At 50.0% G+C, this 23,438-nt stretch overlaps 2 protein-coding genes across 6 annotated transcripts in view; one reads left to right on the top strand and one right to left on the bottom strand.

Moving 5' to 3' along the window:
- CYP8B1 (cytochrome P450 family 8 subfamily B member 1) overlaps nt 1-3,499 on the bottom strand; it is a 35,727-nt gene extending 32,228 nt beyond the window's left edge. For 2 of the 3 annotated variants that reach the window (XM_084754210.1, XM_084754211.1), the window contains exon 1: nt 870-1,006. The gene's annotated coding sequence lies outside the window, so the exon portion shown is untranslated. Of the gene's footprint in view, nt 1-869; nt 1,270-2,153 lie in introns of those variants that run through there. The other variant, XR_014773852.1, reaches the window with a different exon arrangement.
- On the top strand, nt 1,246-22,756 carry KRBOX1 (KRAB box domain containing 1). 3 transcript variants are annotated; one of them, XM_084754227.1, is made up of 4 exons: nt 1,246-1,346; nt 18,343-18,425; nt 21,622-21,748; nt 22,585-22,756. In XM_084754227.1, the coding sequence occupies exons 1-4, from the start codon at nt 1,334-1,336 to the stop codon at nt 22,656-22,658; spliced, it is 297 nt and encodes a 98-aa protein (XP_084610353.1). In that variant the 5' UTR covers nt 1,246-1,333; the 3' UTR covers nt 22,659-22,756. The 3 variants fall into 3 exon arrangements, with proteins under 3 accessions (XP_084610353.1, XP_084610352.1, XP_084610351.1); XM_084754226.1 differs by having other exon boundaries at nt 1,263-1,422; XM_084754225.1 differs by lacking the exon at nt 1,246-1,346 and adding an exon at nt 17,512-17,575.
- The last annotated feature ends 682 nt before the right edge of the window (nt 22,757-23,438 follow it).

The raw sequence follows: 23,438 nt of genomic DNA, 5'->3' as shown, positions 1-23,438 counted from the left end.
ACTCCTACTGGTTCTTCTGGAGGCAGAACTCATGGGATGCCAGTGTCTGCTCAGGTTAGTATTCTTCAACAATCTATCGGAGGAACCCAGAGAACCTCCTAGACTGGGGGGCACATCAAGGGGAGGCTCAGGCCCTCATCCCAGAGCCACAGAGCTGGACTTGCCCTCGGGGTCTTACCAGTACAGCTCTCTCCAACACACAGATGAACTCCTGTGCCTTAACTTGTCGGGGGGGGGGGGGAGGCGGGGCAGCAACAACCTCAAGCCCTTGTCTTGTTCTCTGTGGCTCAGCGTACAGTGGGAAGACTTGAAGTCCCTCTACTCAGTAGTGAGTCCCTCTGACAGCTGCCCTGCCTCGGGCTTTGGAAGCAAACCAAGCACTGTTTAAGGGTCTCCACGAGATGTCAGCTAGGTTCCTGCCACCAGCCTGCAGGAGAGCTCGGTAACCCTGAAACAAGCTTGTTCAACACAACAGTGTAACCTGTTGGTCCAGTAGGTGTGTTTCACACTGCCCTGGGTCAGCACTGCCAGCCGTATACACATAGAAACAGCTCTTTTAAAACATATACATTTAAATAAACCACTCATAGAAGGGACCTTTCAGCAACTTCTTTCAGGTGCATTTATGGGCCAACCCACAGAGTAGTTTTTTAAAGTTTGGAAAGTGCTTTCTAGGCCAACTCTCTCAGTACTATACCCCTCCCCAGCTCTGTTATGACGCAAACAGCCTGATTTGGGAATGGACAGGCCTGAAGTCCCACGAACTGACTTAAGGACTCCCAAGCTACACTTCCGCAGCTGATGCTGGAACTGCTTTTCCCCCACGAGCCTCAGGTGCCTACATTTTGCTGTCTGGGACCCTGACTCACCCAAGTTGTAGAGCAGAAAGAATCAGAAAGAGGAGGCAGCCTGGCAAGGGTACGGAGCCTCTTCCGGCCGCAGCAGGTCCACCAAGGCCAGCTGCGTGGCCAATGCACCGCTGCTACTTCTGGGTCCCCAGTTCCTGCCCCGACAGTTCCAGGCACACAAAGCCTGCCGCCTCTGCGTGGGGGGGGGGGGGGGGGGCGGGGCGCAGCCGGCACCTGGAGCCTCAGGTAGCGCAGGCACGGTACCCGGAGCTCTGGTGATAGGCTGCCCGCTGCTGGCCAGCTGTGCTCCTTCACTGCGCTCAGGGTGCTTTCCCTGGACCCTGAGCCAGGCGCCCGGCTCCACCTCCAGTCGGTGCAGTCGCGTTGGCCCACGGGCAGTTTGCAACCAGACGCGGCGAGGCTGTTGGGTAGAGGACATCCAGCATCGCGGAGCCAGCAGAAGTGCGCTGCTTCCCCCAAAGGCCATGTTTGAACTTGGTAACAATCTGATGAAGTCTTCTATGAGAACAGAGCAAAGAAGTTATGCGTGAAGCGCTTAGTGTGGAAGCAGCAGGTGGGTGGGTTAGTAGACCCAAGGGGTCTTCACTGCGGCCTCGGATGCCACCTGAGGGCAATTTTAGCTTTGAGGTTAGAGGAAACTCAGGGGTCTGTTTGTACACTCTGACAGGACTGTGGGCATCGAATAGCTAACTAGGGGCCAACAAACCCCAAGGGAATTTGGCTCTGACCCTGCAACATTAGGGATATATAGATATCCCTAATCCACGAATAGGGACTTAGGTTCCTCAGACCACGGGTCCACATGCCCTGTTGACTGTGAGATGGACAGTCCCATGTCAACCTTTAATATAGAAAACACATTACCATCTTGCCAACGGGCCAATGTGGTGTGGCCTTTTCTCAATGGAGGTTCCTCTTACCAGGACAGGCTTATTCTTATGGAGGGAGATTTGCTAAGAGCTGGGAGCTTAACTGGTCGGCAACAGGGCCAGCCAGTCTCCACAGCTGTGGACTTTAACCATCCAACCAAAGGGAAGAGGCCACTGGCCCCAGATACACAAGTGCACAGTGCTAAATGATGCAAAAAGCAGTGAAAAGAGGCAGGGCAGACTTAGATTACCTCAAATTTAATGTTTCAATTTAGTGAGGTGTTGCTGCTAATTTAAAGGAAGGGCCTAATAATGTTTATAATGTTATTATGTTTATAATTATAATAACTATTATAATTTTTACGGTGGTATTTTCTAACCTGCTATCAATCAATCAATTAAAAAACACAGACACCTGTTATGTTTCAAAGTAGCCTTGGTTCACCTGAGGCAGGGCAGGTATTGATCCCCTAAACTGCCTCCCATATCTCTCCGTCCCAATCCGGTGCCATCTGCTTCTGATAATCTCTGTTGAGCTACCTCCCATCCATAATCCCAAATATTCACTAATGTTCTTCATCTGGGCCAAATCCTCCATCCGTGCCGGCCATGTGCTTCCTACTCCACCATGGCAGCCGCCTCCTTCCTCTCCATCTTCTTCTGCTCTCTCTTCCCAAGGTCCTCTTCCTCCCCAAGCCCTGGACCCTTAGCCACGCCCACCCCATTCGCCCTGCCCAGGTGCGACGGTGGCTTCTTATTGGTCAAAAAGGAGTAAGTTTTCAGGCAAGGTTTTGGGGTACAAGTGTTCATTTGGGCAACAACCAGATCTTGGGGGCCAGTAATGAGCATTAGAATACATGGCACCAGACCAACCCCCAACAGTGATGGTTTTGTAGAGTTTTTTGTTTGTTTTTCGTTTTTTGTTTTAAAACAAAGGCCATGTCCCTAGAGAATTTTCAAATCCCTGGGTGAAAACACTAGGAAGGAGGCTACAGAGGAGCAGGGCTCTCTGCCGTAGGCCTCAGACGCTGTCAGACAGTTTAGCTTTTGAGTTGGTGGAGGCTGGGGTTCTGCTTGTAGACCCCAAAAGTACCGTGCTTCCTCCTAGCCTGTCACATATGCCAGGTGACAGTGAATCCACCACAGGATATAAAAAGGCAAAGCTGAGTTCGTCCCTCAGCCTATCACCTACTTGTGATATGATATGGTCTGATACCAGACTATTCCTTGTCTTTGGGCCCCACAGGTCACAACAGGAGGCTACTTTTGTCATCCTTGCCAGCAATGAGATACTGCTAGGAAGGGGTCAGGCTGTTCACTTCAGTGGGAGGCTAAGATGACTAAGGGCACGCTCTGGAGACGTTGGAGGCACTGGGTGGGAACTAAAACGCCAACACTAAATCCCACTCTGTGAGTGGTTCTCAGTGGCCATGCCCCGTGCCACCCAGCCCATCACTGCGGTGGTTTGGCTGAGAAGTGCCCTCCGTGGGCTCAGGTACTTGAAGGGACAGTTCCTAGTTGGTAGCAGAGTTTGGGAGGTTTGGGTGGTGCAGCCGCTGGGGACAGTGTGCCGCTGGGGGCAGACATGAGAGTCCTCAGTCTCACTCTACTTTTTGCTCTCGTTCTTTATGCTTTGTGCTTTCTGTTGAGGATATGAGTCCATAGCTTCCTGCCCCTGCCCTTTGTTGTCAGGCCTCCCCACCATAATGGACTGCCACCCCTCTGAACTGTAAGCCAAAATACTTTCTCCCATATGTTGTGGTTTATGACAGCAACAGAAACATGACCAATACAATCACTACTTCTGGTTTTGTTTGTTTTGTTTTGGTTTTTGGTTTTTTGAGACAGGGTTTCTCTGTGTAGCCTTGGCTGTCCTGGACTCACTTTGTAGACCAGGCTGGCCTCGAACTTACAGTAATCCACCTGCCTCTGCCTTCTGAGTGCTGGGATTAAAGGTGTGCGCCACCACACCTGGCCACCATTCCTGTTTTTAAATTTTAAAAATATGCACAATGTGTGTGTGTGTTTTCTGTAGGCTTATGCCTCTGAGTACCATACACATGGAGGCCAGGGGGCCTCAGATCCTCTGGAGCTGGAGTTAGCAGGTTGCTGTGAGTCACCCAACATGGATGCTGGGTGCTGAACTGGTCCTCTGGTTGAGCATCAAGCATTCTTAACTACTGTGCCATCTCTCCTGCACATCATTGTTTTTATTTTTTCAGAACTTATGATTCCTAGGTGTTGTGCTAAGTGCTTTACATGTACTTACTCATTTAACCCTTGTACTAACCCATGTAGGGGTTCTCCAAGGTGGCCCTCAGTTTCAGAGATCCCCCAAGGAGAATTTATGGGTCTTGGCAGGTATTTGAAAGACTTAATTCAAATGTGTAGCAAGGACACCTGTCCAGATCGTAAGGGGACCAGACACTGACGGAACCAGCTGTCCTGATGCTTTCTGCTTCCATGACAGATCACAGGAAACTCAGTCTTCTAGCAATGGAAACACGGCGACAGGGACAATGCCTCAGGGACTGGTCACATACTTAGCCCCTGTTTATCATGCACCCCGGTTCCAGTCTCCCAGAGGAAAGCATGGTTAGACGCCTCATTGGGTAACTATAAAGTAATGCCACCGTTGATTGGTGTATGCTTTGGACACAGAGAAAAGTCCCAGTAACCAGTCAACAGCCTGTTTTGAAAGCAAAGCCTCTGTGGGTCTCAGCTTGCTATAGTCTGCGTTTACGCTGTGCCTGTCCAGTGCAGCCTCAGTCCTGAGCAGTCGGCTGCAGGGCCTGGGCTCTTCTCCACACCTTGTGCTGGGTCCGTGCATTCCTCAGACAGCTCCCTGCCCTCCTCTGTCCGCCTGGACCGTGACTCTGCTGTCTCCTTGCGTGGCTTGTTGCTTGTTACCTTTCAGGCTTTAGTGGAAACTTGGAATCTGCCTTGTCACTGCCATGTGGGCTTCTCCTGAGGGTGCTTGATGCACATCACTCTAGCTTGGTTCCTCCAAGGTGAAGTCAGCCCGCATGGTTGTTTCTGTTCCCTCCACCCCCATGCTGCTGTTAATTGGAACTCAGAGGGAAAAAGCCCCGTGTGGCTTTGCTAATCTCTGATGAAACTTGGCTGTTCTCACTATAAGATTTGCCAGTAGTCCTGAGTCATTAGGAGCTGCTGCCAAAGTAAGCTTTTTTTTGTGTGTGTTTTCTTTTTATTTATTTTTCTACCGTACAATACATCATGCATTCTCCCCCATATCCACTGCACCTCCATTTCCCTTCAGAAAAAAACAAGTCTCCCAAGGATATTAACCAAAATGGCATAACCGGACGCAGTAAAACCAGGCACAAACTCTCCTCTCGAGGCTGAATGAGGTAACCCAGTAGGAGGAAAGGGGTCCCCATGAGCTGGGGTGTTTTGCTTTTTGTTTATTTTTTGTTTTGTTTTGTTTTTAAGCAGGGTCTTACTATACAGCCCTGGCTGGCCTGGAACTCACAGAGAACTGCCTGCCTCTGGCTCCTGAATGCTGGGATTAAAGGTGTGCTTGACTCCACCTGGCCAGAAAGAAGTTCCTTAAAGGAAGCTCTGCCTGGCACAGAGCAAATGTTCATAGGGTTGGTCACGGGCAGAGCTGTAATCCCACACCATCTCTAGCTCCTGCTGTATTTTACAGACAAGAACAAGAGGCACTCGAGACAAGGATGGCTCCTTGAGGCACAGGCAGAAGCAACAAGCCAGAGTCACTGATGTGTGAGGCCAGAGGAGAGGCTGACTAGAATGTAGTTCATGGCCAAGTGTGGTAGAGTGACCTTTAATGCCAGGATTCAGCATTAAAAATTATCCTTCCAAGAATGGCTGGTGACCAAGACAGTTACATAAGTACTTCATCAAACAGACTCTTGTGAAAGCACTGTGAACCGAACGCTGGACTTTGGACATTGTCATATCCAAGTAGATCAAGAGGAATAAGTTTGGTGACAGTGCTACTTGCAGCCTTGACCAGCAAAGTTTCTTTCTGTAGAAGGAACCTTACCAAGTAGTAAGACTGAGTATGTGCTCAATCTGAACTTGAAATGGGATGCCTCTGTCAGCACCCCCTCACCCCACCCCCAGGCTCAGGCCACATCACAGAAGAGGGGGCAGGAGGAGTGCTGGGGAGTGCTGCCTTCTAGATGGCACTGCCGTTGCATTCATGGAGTCTCAGGACCCGTAGCTATCTGCACAAGGCCAGGCCGTCACTGTGTCCACATGGGTGGGAGAAGGTTCCTGGGACTGCGGCCTAGCTAAGGAGCTCTTGGCGCTGGGTAGCTTCCCTGGGGTTGTGGCTGCTGACAGCCTGCCCATGCTCCTGATAGATAGGCTGCCCATGCTCCTGATAGATAGGCTGCCCGTGCTCCTGATAGATAGGCTGCCCGTGCTCCTGATAGATAGGCTGCCCATGCTCCTGATAGATAGGCTGCCCGTGCTCCTGATAGATAGGCTGCCCGTGCTCCTGATAGATAGGCTGCCCGTGCTCCTGATAGATAGGCTGCCCGTGCTCCTGATAGATAGGCTGCCCGTGCTCCTGATAGATAGGCTGCCCATGCTCCTGATAGATAGGCTGCCCGTGCGCCTGATAGATAGGCTGCCCATGCTCCTGATAGATAGGCTGCCCATGCTCCTGATAGATAGGCTCCCCATGCTCCTGATAGATAGGCTGCCCATGCTCCTGTGGGTGGCAGCACAGCTGGGTGAAGACAGCAGGCTAACTGGACTCAGTGGGGTCAGCAAGATGGCTCGGCCAGATGTTTAACAAGCAAAGGCAGTTGCTGACAAGCTTGAAGAACAGAGTTCAGTCCCCATAAGGAGACAGCTAATTTCTGAAAGTTGTTCTCTGAGCCTCAAACATACACTGTTGTGGGACATGTCTCCCCCGACAGAATGCATAAATAGATGTTAAAAAAAAAAAAAAAAAAAAGAACACGAGAGTGTGGGACCCAAGAGAAGGAGGGGGCTATGATGGGGCACATTGTATGCATGCATGAAATTGTGAGAGAATAGATAAAATGTTAATTTTAAAAGGAATAGGGGTTGGATGTAGAAAGGGTGTAAACATGTTTTTGTTTTGATCCCAAGTGTGGGATGTGAAACAGACTTGTGTGAGGGTGTGCAGTGTTTGTTTACCGGAAACAGACTTGTGAGAACATGTGATGTTTGTCGGAGAGAAGAGCAACAGCCTCTTGGAGGGCGTGGTCTTTGCCAGCTGAGGAACCTCCTAGTAGGGGCTCTGAGAGGAAAGATATAGCAGCCCCAAACCAGAGGCTTGGCCTTTTGGTGTATTGTTTTTCTCATCGCTTTACATCATTTGGCTAAGCCGGGCGGTGGTGGCACACGCCTTTAATCCCAGCACTCGGGAGGCAGAGGCAGGTGGATCACTGTGAGTACGAGGCCAGCCTCGTCTACAAAGCGAGTCCAGGACAACCAAAGCCACGCAGAGAAACCTCGTCTTGAAAAGCCAAAAAAACCCCAAACCAAAACAAAAAGAACCAACCCCCTCCATTTGGCTGTTCATTGCTTCACTTCAAGATGACCCTAGAGAAAAGAATGCTCCAGAGACCACTTCCAGCTTCTGTCTGCTGATGCTGTGGTCACTTCTGCTGTTTAAACGCATCTGCTGGAGTCCTGACCATGAAGAGTGGAATCCACCTATGGAATGGAGTCTAAAAATATCTACTTCTCCTGTCCCCGCTGGCCTCTTTTCTCTCCTATCGAAGACCAGCTTCAGCATCAACTGGGGCCGACTGAGGCGGGGATCCCCTGGCTGGCAGGCTGGTGACCCTGCAGATTTTCTCTGAGGCACCATTTCAGGCCGGGAACTGTTACCGGCAAGGGCTTCCACTGATAGTGGCAAGCATCTAATAAAGAAAGGGAAAGAAGGAGAGAAAAGACACACACACACACACACACACACACACACACGCACGCACGCACGCGCACACACACTCATACGCGCACACACACACACTCACACACACTCATACGTGCACACACACACTCACACACACACATACACTCTCTCTCACACACACACACACACACACACACACATTTACACTTGATGATGAAGTAAGACAGACTCCAGCAGGTAGGTCTCAACAAGCTTCTTCTTCTAAGATTCTCTTACTTTACATATTCATGTTCATACATACACACACATACATACATACACACATACATACACACACATACATACATACACACACATACACACACACACACACACACACACACACACACACACACACTCATCTTGGTGGATGGAACAAACTCCTTTTTTTTTCCATTTTGTGTTTTGTTTTTTGAGACAGGGTTTCTCTGGTTTCTCTGTGTAGCCTTGGCTGTCTTGGCTCACTTTGTGTACCAGGCTGGCCTTGAACTCACAGTGATCTGCCTGCCTCTGCCTCCCAAATGCTGGGATTAAAGGCGTGCGCCACCACACCCGGCCTGGAACAAACTCCTAAGGACAAGTTCCAACAGCCTTACACACATACACACATACACATGCACATACACACATACACATGCACATACACACATACACACATACACATGCACATACACACATACACATGCACATACACACATACACATGCACATACACACATACACATGCACATACACACACACATCTTTGTGGATGGAAAAAGATTCCAACAACTTTCTTACTTCTCCCACAGCTTATACATCCCAGCAAGAGCTTTTAAGCAGGTACAAAAATCCCCATGTATTTGTATTCCATTTTCTTTAAGTGAATGATTACAGTGAGGGTTCATAAGAAAAACATGTTCCTCAGTGACTTCACATGGTCAAATGCCCTGTGTGTTATGGGTGAGAAACAAACACTAAAAAACAAGTTCTTTCCAAGAGCTCACACACATTTGTAAGTAAGCAACTTGTTACATATTAACAGAGAAGAAGCAAGCAAGGTGATTTTGCAGCCAGTTTTTTTTTTTTTTAATATATCCTGGCAGGCTGCAATTCGCAGTTACAAAGAAAGAATCCGTTCTCTTGGCAGGCAGATCACTGTGAGGTCGAGGCCAGCCTGGTCTACAAAGCGAGTCCAGGACAGCCACCAAACAAACAAAATAAATAAAGATCTTAAAAGAATCACAAATCTAAACTTGTATAAACAAATAATCAGCCATTTCTACTTTAAGTCCTAAAGGTGCTCATCCACTCATCAATATGCTTTAGTAAATCATATCACAAAGCTGAGGGCAGAAAAACAGAATAAGGAAATCAATCGTCATCTCAGTCATCAGCCCAGCTTGAAAGAGTCACGTCAGCCAGTGCTGCTATGGGCCATTGTTCTTGCTTTGCCAACCTCAAAAAGTCCCTAGCTTTACTAATAAGAGTGTATGTACTTTCTCGTACTTACCTGGCAAGGGAGATACAATGATCATGAAGGTGGTTTTCCCAGGGCGAGGCTTATCCATTGCACTCCGGATGTGCTGACCCCTGCGATTTCCCCAAATGCGGGAAACTGGACTGCATAATTTGCAGTAGTGGGGGACTGTGTTCCAGTCATAGGGGAGGGGAGTAAGGGGAAAATGGGAGGGAGGGAGGAATGGGAGGATACAAGGGATGGGATAACCGTTGAGATGTAATATGAATAAATTTTAAAAAAAGATGGAGGGAAAAAAAAAAGAGTGTACTTTCTCTTAACTTCAATTGTCCCCTAAGATTTCCTGCAACAGGGCCAATAGCAAAAACATCTTTACCTAACCTTGCTAAACAATCTATTTTTCCGAATCCTTTCTAAGGGACGTGGTCATTGCTAGCAGTCTACATCTGTAGGCTTTCAAGGGTGGTAGTTGAATCATTAGTCTGCTCCAGCAGCAACGCCTGAGCGCAATCAAGCATTGTTATTGTGAAGCCAGTGGTGCTGCCCAGTGAGGGGCTGGAAGTCCCCCTTATCGACGCACACAATTCACATATTAGGAGGATTATGAGGACCACAAAGGTAACAGAGCGGAGCGATGCTCCGTAACAGCGCGAAGTCTCAGGACAAGGGGTTCTCCGTGTTACGCCTCGCCGAGACTCGCCCACCGTGGGTTTGTTAATCGTGGGCCGCAGCCCATGAGTTCTAAAGCTGTTTGCTGTTCCTCCTGCATGGCTCCAACACCTGTCTAGGGTAGGTGGGCTGGGAGGGAAGTAAGGCATTAAAGAACCCCAAATAAATAGGTTGGAAAAAGACCAAAAGCCTACGGTGGGACGGCATTTAATGAAGACGAGTGTTCGAGTTGGACCCATAAGGTCAGGCTGTGAAAGGGACGCTGCGGCTGTCGGAGGCAGAAGTGTGGGATAAGAGGCCTTCAAAGAGCTGCTGAGGCACATGGGGGAGCCTGTCCTGTCTGCCTAGTGCAGAGCGCTTCGTGACTGACGCCCAGGAACCAGTGGGAATCTGGATATCCCATCAGAAACACGGGCCTCCGCTTTCCTCCCACGGCAAGCCCTCAGGGAGCGCCGGAGTCCGTAGCAGTTATTTGCAGCCTCAGAGGAAGGGGCCTACTGCTGTGGTCGCCAGTGCACTTGAAGCAGCCAGAAGGATACAAATGACTCCCACAGCCCCGCTCAAGAGCTTTGTGAAATATTTGTTTGTAATGCCTGATGCATTGGGCAATATTTCCAGCAGTAGATCACTTCGTGGGGCACTTGAAGGCCAGGGAACCTTGGCATATCATGCAGAGATTAGATTGGCATCTGTGGGCTGTGTTTAATGACACCCCATCAACTGCTGTCTTCCTTGTGATCACTGTGCTCTGGCAGAAGAGCTGGGAAGATGGCTCGGTGGCCGTGCTGGGTGTCTGGGACACACTGGGAGAGTGGAGCTCATCGGACAGGCAGTGGGGGCAGCTGCAGGTTTGTGCAAGCTTAGGAAGGTCAATGTGGAAGCAATGACGTATCTCCAGGGACAGGACAAGGCAGAACTGTCGGTGACAAAGGGAGGGAGGAGAAGGAGACAGGCCTCTGCTTCTCCAGAGAGAGAAGACCCAAGGAAGTGCACGCTACGAGCGACAAGGTGAACGGAGCTGGAGCTGTTTTGGATGTTTTAAGAGCACTCGGGAAAGCGGGTCCCAGAGCAACACGGGAGGTGTTGGCGGTGTGGGAGCACCAGATAGCACTCTGCCTGGACAGTGGTGACATGAGGGGGAGGGACAGATGTAGCCACTCCGGAGTTCCAGCCGCTTCCAAGGGAGAGTGTGACCCTGTGTTACTGCCCTGGCCAATTTCAGTCTTCTTCATGGCAGTGTCTGCCCAGCTCCATGACAGGCACGTGGCCTGTGTCTGGCCTGCGTGCTGGGGACAGACTGCTCAATAAGGATCTTGTCCTCCAAGTATTGGACTTCTGTGCTGTGATAAGATGCAGACCAAGAGGTTGTGTACCATGGTTTACTGACGGCTGAGGCAGTTTCTAGAATAAAGACCTCTGCTTGTATCAAGTAACAGTTGTGGCAGCGGATAGGTAAAGGGCCACCGTATCTGGGGGACTTGAGAGGATCTTAGATTTCTACCAAAGTGATGCTCTCTGCACATGTAGCTGAAACCCCAAATGAATGTAGAACATTGAAATCTGAGAGAACGTGGTCCCAGAGATCTGCAGGAAAGTGTAAGCAGTCTGTGTTAGCTGTGACAAGATGCCCAAGAGAAACTAGTTAAAGAGGAAGAGAGGTTTGTTGTTTGTTTAAAGATGTATTTATGTATTACTTATATAGTGTTCTGCATCATATGTGCCTACATGCCAGAAGAGTGTGTGAGAGCCCATTACAGATGGCTGCGAGGCACCATGTGGTTTCTGGGAATTGAACTCAGAGGTTAAGAGAGTTTGTTTGACTTTCAGCTTCAGTTACTTTTGGCTCTGTCACTTTGGGCCTAAGAAAAGGTGGAATAGGACAACAGTAGCACATGATTGAAGCCACAAAGCAAAGAGAGACTGGTGGCAGGATTTACTTTGCAGAGCATGCCTCCAGGGGCCCACACCTTCATATCTTCCCTTCCGCCACCTCTCAGCAACGGCTTCCGATTACGACTCCACCCATGAATGGGTTAATCAGATGAGTTCAGAGCCCTCAGTCACATCCCTGAAGCCCCCTGACCTGGCATCCAGCCTGTAGCCTTGAGCCTTCTTTGGGGGAGCATTCCAGATTTCAGCCAGAACAAAGGAAGACAACAACGTATGACACAGTTAGAACATCAGCAAAGGAGTCAGCCGTAGGCACTTGCCTCAGTCTGCTCCTCACTTCACAAGTATTCTTTCTTTCTTTTCTCTTTTTTCTTTTCTTTTTCTTTCTTTCTTTCTTTTCTTTTCTTTTCTTTTTTTTTTACCTTCTTGGCTCCTAAAAGTAAACTCTTATTTAAAAATAAAGTAGAAATTGTACATAAAAAGAAGGAATTCAGGAGCTGAAAAAGTGAATTTAAGGAGGAACATGCCAGAGGGGGTTAAAGTGTGGTCAAAAGTCAGCTGACAGGGAAGAAAGCTCAGAAGGAAAGGCCAAGTAGGAGGGACCCTCAGAAAACCACCAAGCAAGGAGGCCATGGAGGCCCTAGAGGCCAGAGACCATGGAGGCCAGAGACCATGGAGACCAGAGACCATGGAGGCCAGAGACCATGGAGACCAGAGACCATGGAGGCCAGAGACCATGGAGGCCAGAGACCATGGAAACCAGAGACCATGGAGGCCAGAGACCATGGAGACCAGAGACCATGGAGGCCAGAGACCATGGAGACCAGAGACCATGGAGGCCAGAGACCATGGAGGCCAGAGACCATGGAGACCAGAGACCATGGAGGCCAGAGACCATGGAGGCCAGAGACCATGGAAACCAGAGACCATGGAGGCCAGAGACCATGGAGACCAGAGACCATGGAGACCAGAGACCATGGAGACCAGAGAACATGGAAACCAGAGACCTTGGAGGCCAGAGAACATGGAGACTAGAGAACATGGAGGCCAGAGACCATGGAGGCCATGGAGGCTATAGAGGCCAGAGGCCATGGAGGCCAGAGACCATGGAGGCCATGGAGGCTATAGAGGCCAGAGGCCATGGAGGCCAGAGACCATGGAGGCCATGGAGGCCAGAGGCCATGGAGGCCAAAGACCATGGAGACCAGAGAACATGGAGGCCAGAGACCATGGAGACCAGAGAACATAGAGGCTACAGGCCACTGGTCCTATCATTCCAAGTGGAGGGAGAGAGATACGTAGGAGTGACACTCTCAAATTTGTGAAAGGTGATTTTCCTCCTAGACCTGTCTGGTAGAAGTGTCACAGGAAGTCCTTTAGATAAAAATGAAACTAGATAGGAACTCAAAGCTGAGTGGTCCGCTAGACAGCTTGGAGAGAAGCGCACTGAAGGCTTGAGCCAGTGTTCTCCTCCCACCCCCACCCTCCCCCTCCCCTCTCCCCCTCCCACCCAGCCCCCCCACCCCCACCCAGACCCACAGGGAGGAGGTGAGAACTGACTCCCACGGATTCTCATCTGACCTCCACATTTCTGCTGTGGCACAGACGCACACGCAAATGGATAAATGTACAAAGATACGTGAAGAAAGGAAGATTTGCGAGAGCTGAGCGTGTGGCTGGTAAGGAAAGCCAGTGCTGCGATTTTAACTTGCAGCTCCTCTGAGCGTCCTGTGATGAGCAGGCGGCTGTGGCTGAGAGAGGAACAGAAAGCAGCTGGAGGCCCGAGGATGCTAGGATGCGGAGGTGAAACTGGGATCCCGGTGTCCTGCTGACGAGAATGGAGGGGTGGCAATGGCTCGGAAAGCCAGACATTCGGTACGGGACCCGGCCATTTCTACTCTAACTCTCGACTGAAAGGAAACGAGTTAGGTAGAGCACAGTGAACCCCTGTCCCTGCAGCATTCCTGCAGCGTTACTCAGCAGAGCCACCAGGTGGAACCAACCCACGCCAGTGACCAACAGCGGAGTAAAAAAACAGACACTGGAATGTTATTTGGCCTACTTGGACTGTCATCCGTCCACACGTCTGTCTACATCCCATCTCAACCCTGAGCTCCAGCTTGGCTCTACGCACCCCACAACTGTGATCATTTGTACCTAACCACTTGTAGAAGTCTCCGGGAAGACTTCTGAAGCTTACCACGGTCGCTCTAACCCCTTTGCAACACACACATACACACGATAATATGAATAATTAAACTTGGTATAAAAGAGCATATATTTGTTAACTGCTAGAAACTGAGACTACTTGGCACGTGATGTTTGTGCCCCTAGAAGAGGAGCTGCCTCTTGGCAGGGGCATGGCCGTTGCCAGCTGATAAACATCCGAGTATGGACTCTGAGAGATATCTATATATCTACCTCCAAACATGAGACTTGGCTTTTGGTTTTGGCATCACTTCCTATCTTTTGGCTGTTCATCGCACACAAACCCCGCACACCCTCACACGAGTCTGTTTCAATCCCACACTTGAGACAAAAACAAAAGCATGTTTACATCCACCAGTCTGCACTCTTGTTGTCCAGTGCGTGGACCCTGAATTCCTCCCAAGGAATCAAACAGCACTTTTGTCCGCAGCCTCAACCTCCTCCTGCTGACTCCCTTCTGTGCCTTAGGCGTCTCTTCTGTCCTTGGGACAGGCAGCTGGCACCTCCCCAGCTCTCTTATTTCCAAAAGCTTCCTGAAATCCAAGATGGGAAAGCTGCCGCCATCACAACCACCCAGAACCAAGGAGCCTCCCCTGAGGGCGTCATTCTTAGAAATCACAGGGTCCTAGCCCGCTGCCAGTTGAGAATGGGCACCCATTTCCTCCTCCGGGAACAATGCCACCTCTATGTAAACCAGCCTGGAGCCGTCTGACACACAGGAAGAAAATGTCGAAGTAGAGCGTGCAGGCCCTGCCAGTATCCCAACTCTACGGACACTGACTCGGCTGGGCTGATGGCTACCCTGGCTGGCTCCCTTCCTGGGGCCCCTTCTATTTATTCGCTTTATTTTCCTACTGTTAACCTTTGTATCCCGTCTTTCAAAAATATTCTTATTTTTATTCATGTGTATGTGTGGGCGCATCTGCATGCATGTATGGTGCGCTAGGAAGCTAGGCGAGGGCGCTGGGGTCCAGGCAGCTGTGCGCATCTGCCACGGGTGTGGAGACTGAGCTCTGGTCCTCTGCAAGAGCAGCAAGTGCTCTTAACCACTGGGCCACCTCCCCAGCACCTGGAACCCCTGTGCTTTAAACTAACTCAGGGTCTGGAGAAATAGCTCAGCAGTTAACAGAGGACTGGGCTCTTGTTCCCAGCACCCACATGGCATCTCACAACCATCTGTAACTCCATTCCAGAGGACCCAACATTTTCCTCTGGCCTCTGTGGGCACTGCGTGCACGTGGTGCTGCGGCACATCCCTGCAAGGCTTGCCGCCCAAGAAGCCTAAGAGGGCACGAACGACCAAGGCGACGGGGTGGGTCCTCCAAGACGCCTAGATGGGAATTGCGGTAGTGGAGGGGGGGGGGTCTGGTTGTAGGCGTGATGACGTATTTCCGGGCAGCCAGCGAGCGAGGTCGCGGTTGGCGCCACGAAGCCGTCGAGGCCACGTGCAGCCTGGGTAGGTGTGTGTGAAGGGACTGGAGAAAGACTGGAGTGGCGCCGAGGGAGGCAGGGCGGGCGGGAAGATGACGCCTGGGCCTGGGGGGACCGGCCATCGAGGGCCGGAGGCTTGGGGCAGGAAGGAGAGCCGCTAGGGGCGCAGGAAAATGGCGCCGTCAACATGCCTGTGGGTCCCAGAGGCTATGTGCTGTGTGCGAAGGCTCTGGCCGACCCGAGGTGCAGGACGGGGCCGGTGGAGAACGTGGCGCTTTTGTCAGGGTGCCTTCCACTACTCAAACCCTGCTGCTGCGGCTGATCAGTCTTTGGACAACGTTTTAAAAACGTTTTCTGCCCTTCGAGCGGACCCAGGAAGTTGGTCTGTGATAAGTTAATTTGCCTAGCGTGATGTAGATCCAACTGAGATGTAAGGCAGCCAGAAGAGTTGAGGGTCCTGCAGCGTGCAAGTTCCCCCCACCAAGATGGAGTGCACAGTTCATGTGGAGAGACCTGAAATTTAAATCAGACTGGATCGCCGGGCGTGGTGGCGCACGCCGTTGATCCCAGCACTCGGGAGGCAGAGGCAGGCGGGTCGCTGTGAGTTCGAGGCCAGCCTGGTCTACAAAAGCGAGTCCAGGACAGCCAAGGCTACACAGAGAAACCCTGTCTCAAAACCCCCTCCCCCCAAAAAGGAAAAGAAAAAAGAAATCAGACTTTATTGATGTTAATTCCAAAACAGGTACTTTAATAAAGCGCCAGATGTGTGCTGGGTATAAGTGTTTCCAATGCCTGTATGAACATTTTCTTGGCTTAGTTTATACTCTGCATGTTTTTATGTGTTAGATATTTGTGCTGCAGGCAGTTGTTCGCTTCTGAGGTATTGTCTTGAGAGCATGTGGACGTGCTCTGTGCAGCCACTCTTTTGAGAGACAACAGGCTTTCTAATTACTAAGCATGAATTTACTAAGACTGGAAATTTTAAGAAATGAAGCTGCTTTGCTTCCCTACACTAGGATACTTGAAGCCCTGTGGGAAGGGACTGGCTTTCTCTAACGTGATAGCAATTCCCTCCTCGCTGCTCACAACCATAAAATGGGACAAATATATCAGAAGCAGGCTACACCCAGAGAACATAAAATGCTCCCAGTAAAACCATCTTTACACTGTTTGATTTGTATTACTAAAAAGATAGGCACTAATATGACGTAGCACGGGAGAGGCTGGTTCTGAAGGGTTCCAGTGGCCACTGCGTTTCATGGACACAACTTACCCCTCGCCTGTCTGGGGCCTGTGGGCCTTGGCTGTCTGGAGTGTTTTCTTTGATCACTTCATAGCGTTCTGTCCACCGTTTCCCCTACGTTACCATCCTTCCTTGCTGCTGTCTTGATTACTGAAGTCATAGTTTTAACAGTACATGTTAGCGCTGTCTTTGTGTTACTGAACTTACAGTTTAACAGTGCATATTAGCATCATACAATTCTTGGATGATCCTGTTCTTCCACGCTGCACTCCTCAGTGTGCCTGCTATCTTGTCAGAGGCATGAGGACACGTCGTAGAGGCTTTGCTTGACCAAGTTGCAGAGCCCTCCGACTGTCCAGCCTGATCTCTAGACATGCAGAGCGGCTGTTGAGGCTTTGCTGGACAACAATCCAAGCATCTCTGGCTGATCACCACTGCCCCTAAGTATTATGTATGGTCCAGGTATGATTTTGCCTTTCAACTACTTTGAAATCTGCCTCTTCTCCTAAAACTGTCTTTCTCTTTATTTCTCAGCCCTAATAAAAATCATACAGGGAAAACTTTCCACAGAGAATGTGGAAAGAGGCATCTGGCCAAAGGCTTGAGACAGTGAGAGAGTGTTGGCTCTGACTGTGAGCACCCAAGCAGAAACTGCATGAAAGAATGTTAGGAACTTGACATCACAGTGCCTGGCTAGATACTGTTACCTGTAGAAACGTTTCCGTAGAATCTGCTTTGAGAGCACTAGAAGGTGGGCTTGGAACGTCACGTTTTACAGATATTTTATAATAGAGGACCCCTTGGCAGTCAGCCTAGGCGTGGACAGCACACCTGTTTAGGACTAGAAGCAACTCAGATCTTTTCTGTGTTGAGAACGTTTACTTTCAAGTAAACACAATGACTTGAACCCAGGGATGTTTATGATTAAACATCCCAGAGTATTGTTTAAGAAATAATAATCAGGTTATGCTGACCATTGCTTGGAAATTGTTTGACTTTTGCTGTATGCTTTATTGTAGGTTATACAGAACTGTTTGTATTTCTTCGTTACATTGGTTTTTTGCTCTGTTGATTTTTAAATGTTCTATTGATTGTAAAAGATGAGAAAATCATGATGTAATTTGTAATTTAAAAAAAAACCTGAATTTTAGGGCCTAGAGAGATGGTCAAGAGCACTGCCTGCTTTTCCAAAGGTCCTGAGTTTAATTCCCAGGAACTACGTGGTGGCTCGAGCCATCTACAATGAAATCTGGTGCCCTCTTCTGGCCTGCAGGTGCTGTTACATGCAGGCAGAACTCTGTATACATAATAAATAAATCTTAAAAACAAATAAACAAACAAACAAACACCAAACAACTGAATTTCACTTTAAAGTACTGGGGGCGGCCCATTGAGACAAGGAAAACAGAAGAAAAATAAAGTTCCCCTGGGCTACAAGATCTTTCAGTTTTTGAACCACAATTTATGCCTGGTTCTCAGTATTTCTTTTTTCCTCCATTCCTCAACCTCTCCTCAACAACTGGTTCCATTAACTAGTTGTTCCCCAACGGTTGGTGTCCTTTAAACAGCCGTTCACTGCCTGCTCAATTCTCTGTGCCGTGGATCCACCAAAACTTTCCCTTCTCCCCCTCCACTGTCCCCGGAGCTGGTGGGTGGGGTCGCCACTGGTAGGAAGTACTGAGCAGCAGTGCGTCACAGGGCTGTAAGGCAGGGTGGGTCAGGCATGGTGTGCAGAAGTCAAACAGAGCTATTATCATTAATAGTTTCTCTGCTCACCTTCAGGTCCTGAAGTTTTTACGGCTGTATTTACTACAGGACTAAAAGACTTGATGATGGAAAATATCTCCGTAAAAGCGGAATGTCAGGTGAGCTGGTTTGTCTTTTTTTTCTGTACACATATGTGTGGATATACAATGATATATATGTGCATGCATACATAGATGCACACATGTATATGTAAATATATACCTACACGTGTATCTATATGTGCATTTACATTAATGTCATTTAACTTGGAAATGTTCTCACTGAGGTTTAGCTTATTGAAATTCATACATCCACATAACCATCACTTATATTAATACTGTAAAATGTTCTGTTTTGTGCCATTTCCTATGCCATAGGGATTGCTCCTTCTTCAGCACTGGGGTGGCAGATACCTGCCCCATGCCCAGCTTTTATGTGGGTGGTGCAGATCTAAAATCATGTGTGCTTGTTTGTGAAACAAGCATTCACTCACTGGACCATTTTTCCAGCCAAGAGATATCACCCTGTCCTGCACTGGGCGGCATTGACCCAGGGCTTTGCATATTAGCAGTACAGGACAGTCCTGTGTCAGCTCTGTGTGGGCAGTCCTGTGCCAGCTCTGTGAGGACAGTCCTGTGTGAGCTCTGTGTGGACAGTCCTGTGTGAGCTCTGTGTGGGCAGTCCTGTGCCAGCTCTGTGAGAACAGTCCTGTGTGAGCTCTGTGTGGGCAGTCCTGTGTCAGCTCTGTGTGGGCAGTCCTGTGTCAGCTCTGTGTGGGCAGTCCTGTGCCAGCTCTGTGTGGGCAGTCCTGTGTCAGCTCTGTGTGGACAGTCCTGTGCCAGCTCTGTGTGGGCAGTCCTGTGCCAGCTCTGTGAGGGCAGTCCTGTGCCAGCTCTGTGAGGACAGTCCTGTGTCAGCTCTGTGAGGACAGTCCTGTGCCGGCTCTGTGTGAGCAGTCCTGTGCCAGCTCTGTGTGGGCAGTCCTGTGTCGGCTCTGTGTGGGCAGTCCTGTGTCAGCTCTGTGTGGACAGTCCTGTGTCAGCTCTGTGTGGGCAATCCTGTGTCAGCTCTGTATGGGCAGTCCTGTGCCAGCTGTGTGGGCAGTCCTGTGCCAGCTCTGTGTGGGCAGTCCTGTGCCAGCTCTGTGTGGGCAGTCCTGTGTCAGCTCTGTGTGGGCAGTCCTGTGTCAGCTCTGTGTTGACAGTCCTGTGCCAGCTCTGTGTGGGCAGTCCTGTGCCAGCTCTGTGTGGGCAGTCCTGTGTCAGCTCTGTGAGGACAGTCCTGTGCCAGCTCTGTGTGGGCAGTCCTGTGTCAGCTCTGTGAGGACAGTCCTGTGCCAGCTCTGTGTGGGCAGTCCTGTGTGAGCTCTGTGTGGGCAGTCCTGTGCCAGCTCTGTGTGGGCAATCCTGTGTCAGCTCTGTGAGGACAGTCCTGTGCCAGCTCTGTGTGGGTAGTCCTGTGTCAGCTCTGTGTGGGCAGTCCTGTGCGAGCTCTGTGTGGGCAGTCCTGTGTCAGCTCTGTGTGGGCAGTCCTGTGTCAGCTCTGTGTTGACAGTCCTGTGTCAGCTCTGTGTGGGCAGTCCTGTGTCAGCTCTGTGTGGGCAGTCCTGTGTCAGCTCTGTGAGGACAGTCCTGTGTCAGCTCTGTGTGGGCAGTCCTGTGTCAACTCTGTGTGGGCAGTCCTGTGCCAGCTCTGTGTGGGCAGTCCTGTGCCAGCTCTGTGTGGGCAGTCCTGTGTCAGCTCTGTGTGGGCAGTCCTGTGTCAGCTCTGTGAGGACAGTCCTGTGTCAGCTCTGTGAGGACAGTCCTGTGTCAGCTCTGTGAGGACAGTCCTGTGCCAGCTCTGTGAGGACAGTCCTGTGCCAGCTCTGTGTGGGCAGTCCTGTGTCAGCTCTGTGTGGACAGTCCTGTGCCAGCTCTGTGAGGGCAGTCCTGTGCCAGCTCTGTGTGGGCAGTCCTGTGTGAGCTCTGTGTGGGCAGTCCTGTGCCAGCTCTGTGTGGGCAGTCCTGTGTCAGCTCTGTGTGGGCAGTCCTGTGTCAGCTCTGTGTGGGCAGTCCTGTGTCAGCTCTGTGTGGACAGTCCTGTGCCAGCTCTGTGAGGGCAGTCCTGTGCCAGCTCTGTGAGGACAGTCCTGTGCCAGCTCTGTGTGGGCAGTCCTGTGTCAGCTCTGTGTGGACAGTCCTGTGCCAGCTCTGTGTGGGCAGTCCTGTGTCAGCTCTGTGAGGACAGTCCTGTGCCAGCTCTGTGTGGACAGTCCTGTGTCAGCTCTGTGAGTACAGTCCTGTGTCAGCTCTGTGTGGACAGTCCTGTGTCAGCTCTGTGAGTACAGTCCTGTGTCGGCTCTGTGTGGGCAGTCCTGTGTCAGCTCTGTGTGGACAGTCCTGTGTCAGCTCTGTGAGTACAGTCCTGTGACAGCTCTGTGTGGACAGTCCTGTGTCAGCTGATGTCATCTGAGAGGAGTAAACCTTAGTTAACACAGTGTCTTCAAGGGACATTGGAGAGATGGTTCAGTGGGTAAGAGGTCTTGAGTTCAATTCCAGCACCCACATCTATAATGTGATCTGATGCCCTCTTCAGGCCTGCAGGTGTATGTGCAGATAGAGCACTCATATGTGTAAAATAAAAATAAAGAAAATCCATAAGCCTGCCCCCTTATTTCTAGACATTGTCTCTCTGTATAACAGAATCTTGGCTGTCCTTGAATCACTTTGTAGACCAGGCTGGCCTTGAACTCACAGAGATCCACATGCCTCTGCTGCCGGAGTGCTGGGATTAAAGGCATGTGGCACCACACCCGGCTTTTTCTTAATTAGTGATTGATGGGGAAGGCCCAGTCCATTGTGGGTAGGGCCATCCCTGGGCTGGTGGTCCTGGGTTCTATTAGAAAGCAGGCTGAGCAAGTCATGGGGAGCGAGCCAGTAAGCAGCACCCTCCACAGCCTCTGCACCAGCTCCTGCCTCCAGGTTCCTGCCCTGCCCTCCTCCAGTGATGGACAGTGATGTGGAAGTGGGAGCCACATATCATAGTGGTACCAATGCTAAGACACTAGCAAGCAGCCCACTGCCCCAGAGGCAGTATTGTCTTGATGGTTACAGGCACTCACTCTCGTGCGGCATTCCCTCTCTCTCTCTCTCTCTCTCTCTCTCTCTCTCTCTCTCTCTCTCTCTCTCTCTCGTGTGCGTGTGTGAATAAGATGGCTAGGTCATGGAGAATGCATTTGGTTAGCTTTACTAAAGCTTTCTACAACCGCCATCCAGTACAATTTCTCCCGTTATTGTCTGATGTCCAGGGAAGAGCTGTTGTTTATCATTCCAGGAATCAGTGACTTTTGAAAATGTGGCTTTGTACTTCACGGAGCAGGAACTGGCCAGCTTGAGGCTTGATCAGAAGGCCCTGTACAAGGATGTGGTGCTGGAGAACTTTGCACACATGGCTTTTCTGGGTAAGGTTCTGTGCGTGAAGCGCTTGCTTACAGCCATTGGCCGACTCCATGGCAGACCCCGGGCTCACTCTGACTCAGGGCTTCCTGTGAGCTGTGACAGGCAGCACCTTCTCCAGGAGCTTGTTAAGGGCCTTGCAGGTGCACCAGGTCAGTGTGGAACCACTGGCTTGCATCCTGAGCCATGCTCCCATTTCTCATCTTAAAAAAAAAAAAAAAGATTTATTTATTATGTATACAGTGGTCGCCCACATGTACATCTGCAGGCCAGAAGAGGGCACCAGGCCTCATTGTAGATGGTTGTGAGCCACCATGTGGTTGCTGGGAATTGAACTCAGGACCTTTGGAAGAGCAGCCAGTGCTCTTATCCTCTGAGCCGTCTCTCCAGCCCCCTTTTTTCATCTTTTAAGAAAAGGTTTTTAATATATTGTACTCATACATAATGTTTCATTGTGACAATTTCATGCATGACTAAATGTATTTCTGCCCCATTACCCCTCATGCATCCCTACTTACATAATCTCCCTCCTCTTTGCAACACATCCCCTCTGTAAGTTTGTCGTGTGTACACTAATGAATCTGTTTGGAGTTCCGTACAGCATCTTCAGCGTTTGCATATTGACATGCTTTCATTTAGAGGGATATTTAGAATAGAGTGTTAAATATTGGGCTGGTTACATGTGGATGAGCACACGTGTATATCTGTGCACAGTGCGATCTTGTACAGACAAGTAGAACAAGGAAATTATTTTTGCTTTTTATGGTAACATTAAATTTTAAAAACCACTTTTATAGTGACATATGTTAAGGAGGCCCTCAGCTGCTGTATTTTTCTCCAGGGTACCTCTCAAAACTGAGGAAGTACACTCAGCTGCTTGGGGCAGAAGCATCCAGGGTGAAGGCGATCTTCTAAGTCAGGTGTGTCGAGTGACAGCCCTGCCGCTGCTGCCAAGATTTTTGCAGATGTAATGCTTTTTAGTTCATTAAAGTTGTTCACTATGATGCACAGCAGGCACCTGTGTCCTTTTGTTTGTCTGTCAGGGTTTCTCTGTGTCGCCCTGGCTGTCCTGGTACTTGATTTGTAGACCAGCCTGACCTGGATGTCACAGAGACACTTCCACTTCAAACCAAATTCTGTGTCTCCCCTCTGAGCCCAGGGCAGGGTAAGGAAGCCTGGCCAGACTACCAGTTAAAGCCCAGAACTACGGTTGTGTGATACATTGGCCACATGGGGGTGCCATTCCCTTCCAAACTTTGTTTAAAATCATTTATTGTCCCTTCAATTCTGGGAGCAGCCTGGGTGGACCCAACCCGGCCAGTCAATCTGGAAGCTCGGTGCCCACGCCTGGTGAGAGAAATGTGGAGTCCAGAAGAGGGCATCGGATCTGCTGAAGCTGGAGTGCAGTCAGCTGGGAGCCAGCCGCCATGGGTCTGGGACTTGGAAGCCGGCTGGGTCCTCTGTAAGAGCAGGGCTCGCCCCTAAGTGTGGAGCATCGCTAGGGCTCGTCTGCTTGATTTGTTAGCAGAGGTTCATCAGACTTGGTTCTGTAGTAGGTATCTGCAAAGCCATATTTTGAGATCACTATTAATATTAGAATGAAATATAAAAAATATCGCAGTGAGAGTGGTGAGAGGGCTCAGCAGGTAAAGGATTGGCGCCAAGCCCGACGACCTGAGTTGCATACATGGGACA

Source organism: Acomys minous (genome assembly GCF_964271855.1).
Source record: "Acomys minous genome assembly, chromosome: 13".
NCBI lineage: Eukaryota > Metazoa > Chordata > Mammalia > Rodentia > Muridae > Acomys > Acomys minous.
The sequence above is the reverse complement of the archived record's forward strand: the minus strand, read 5'-3'. Positions and strand labels throughout refer to the sequence as shown.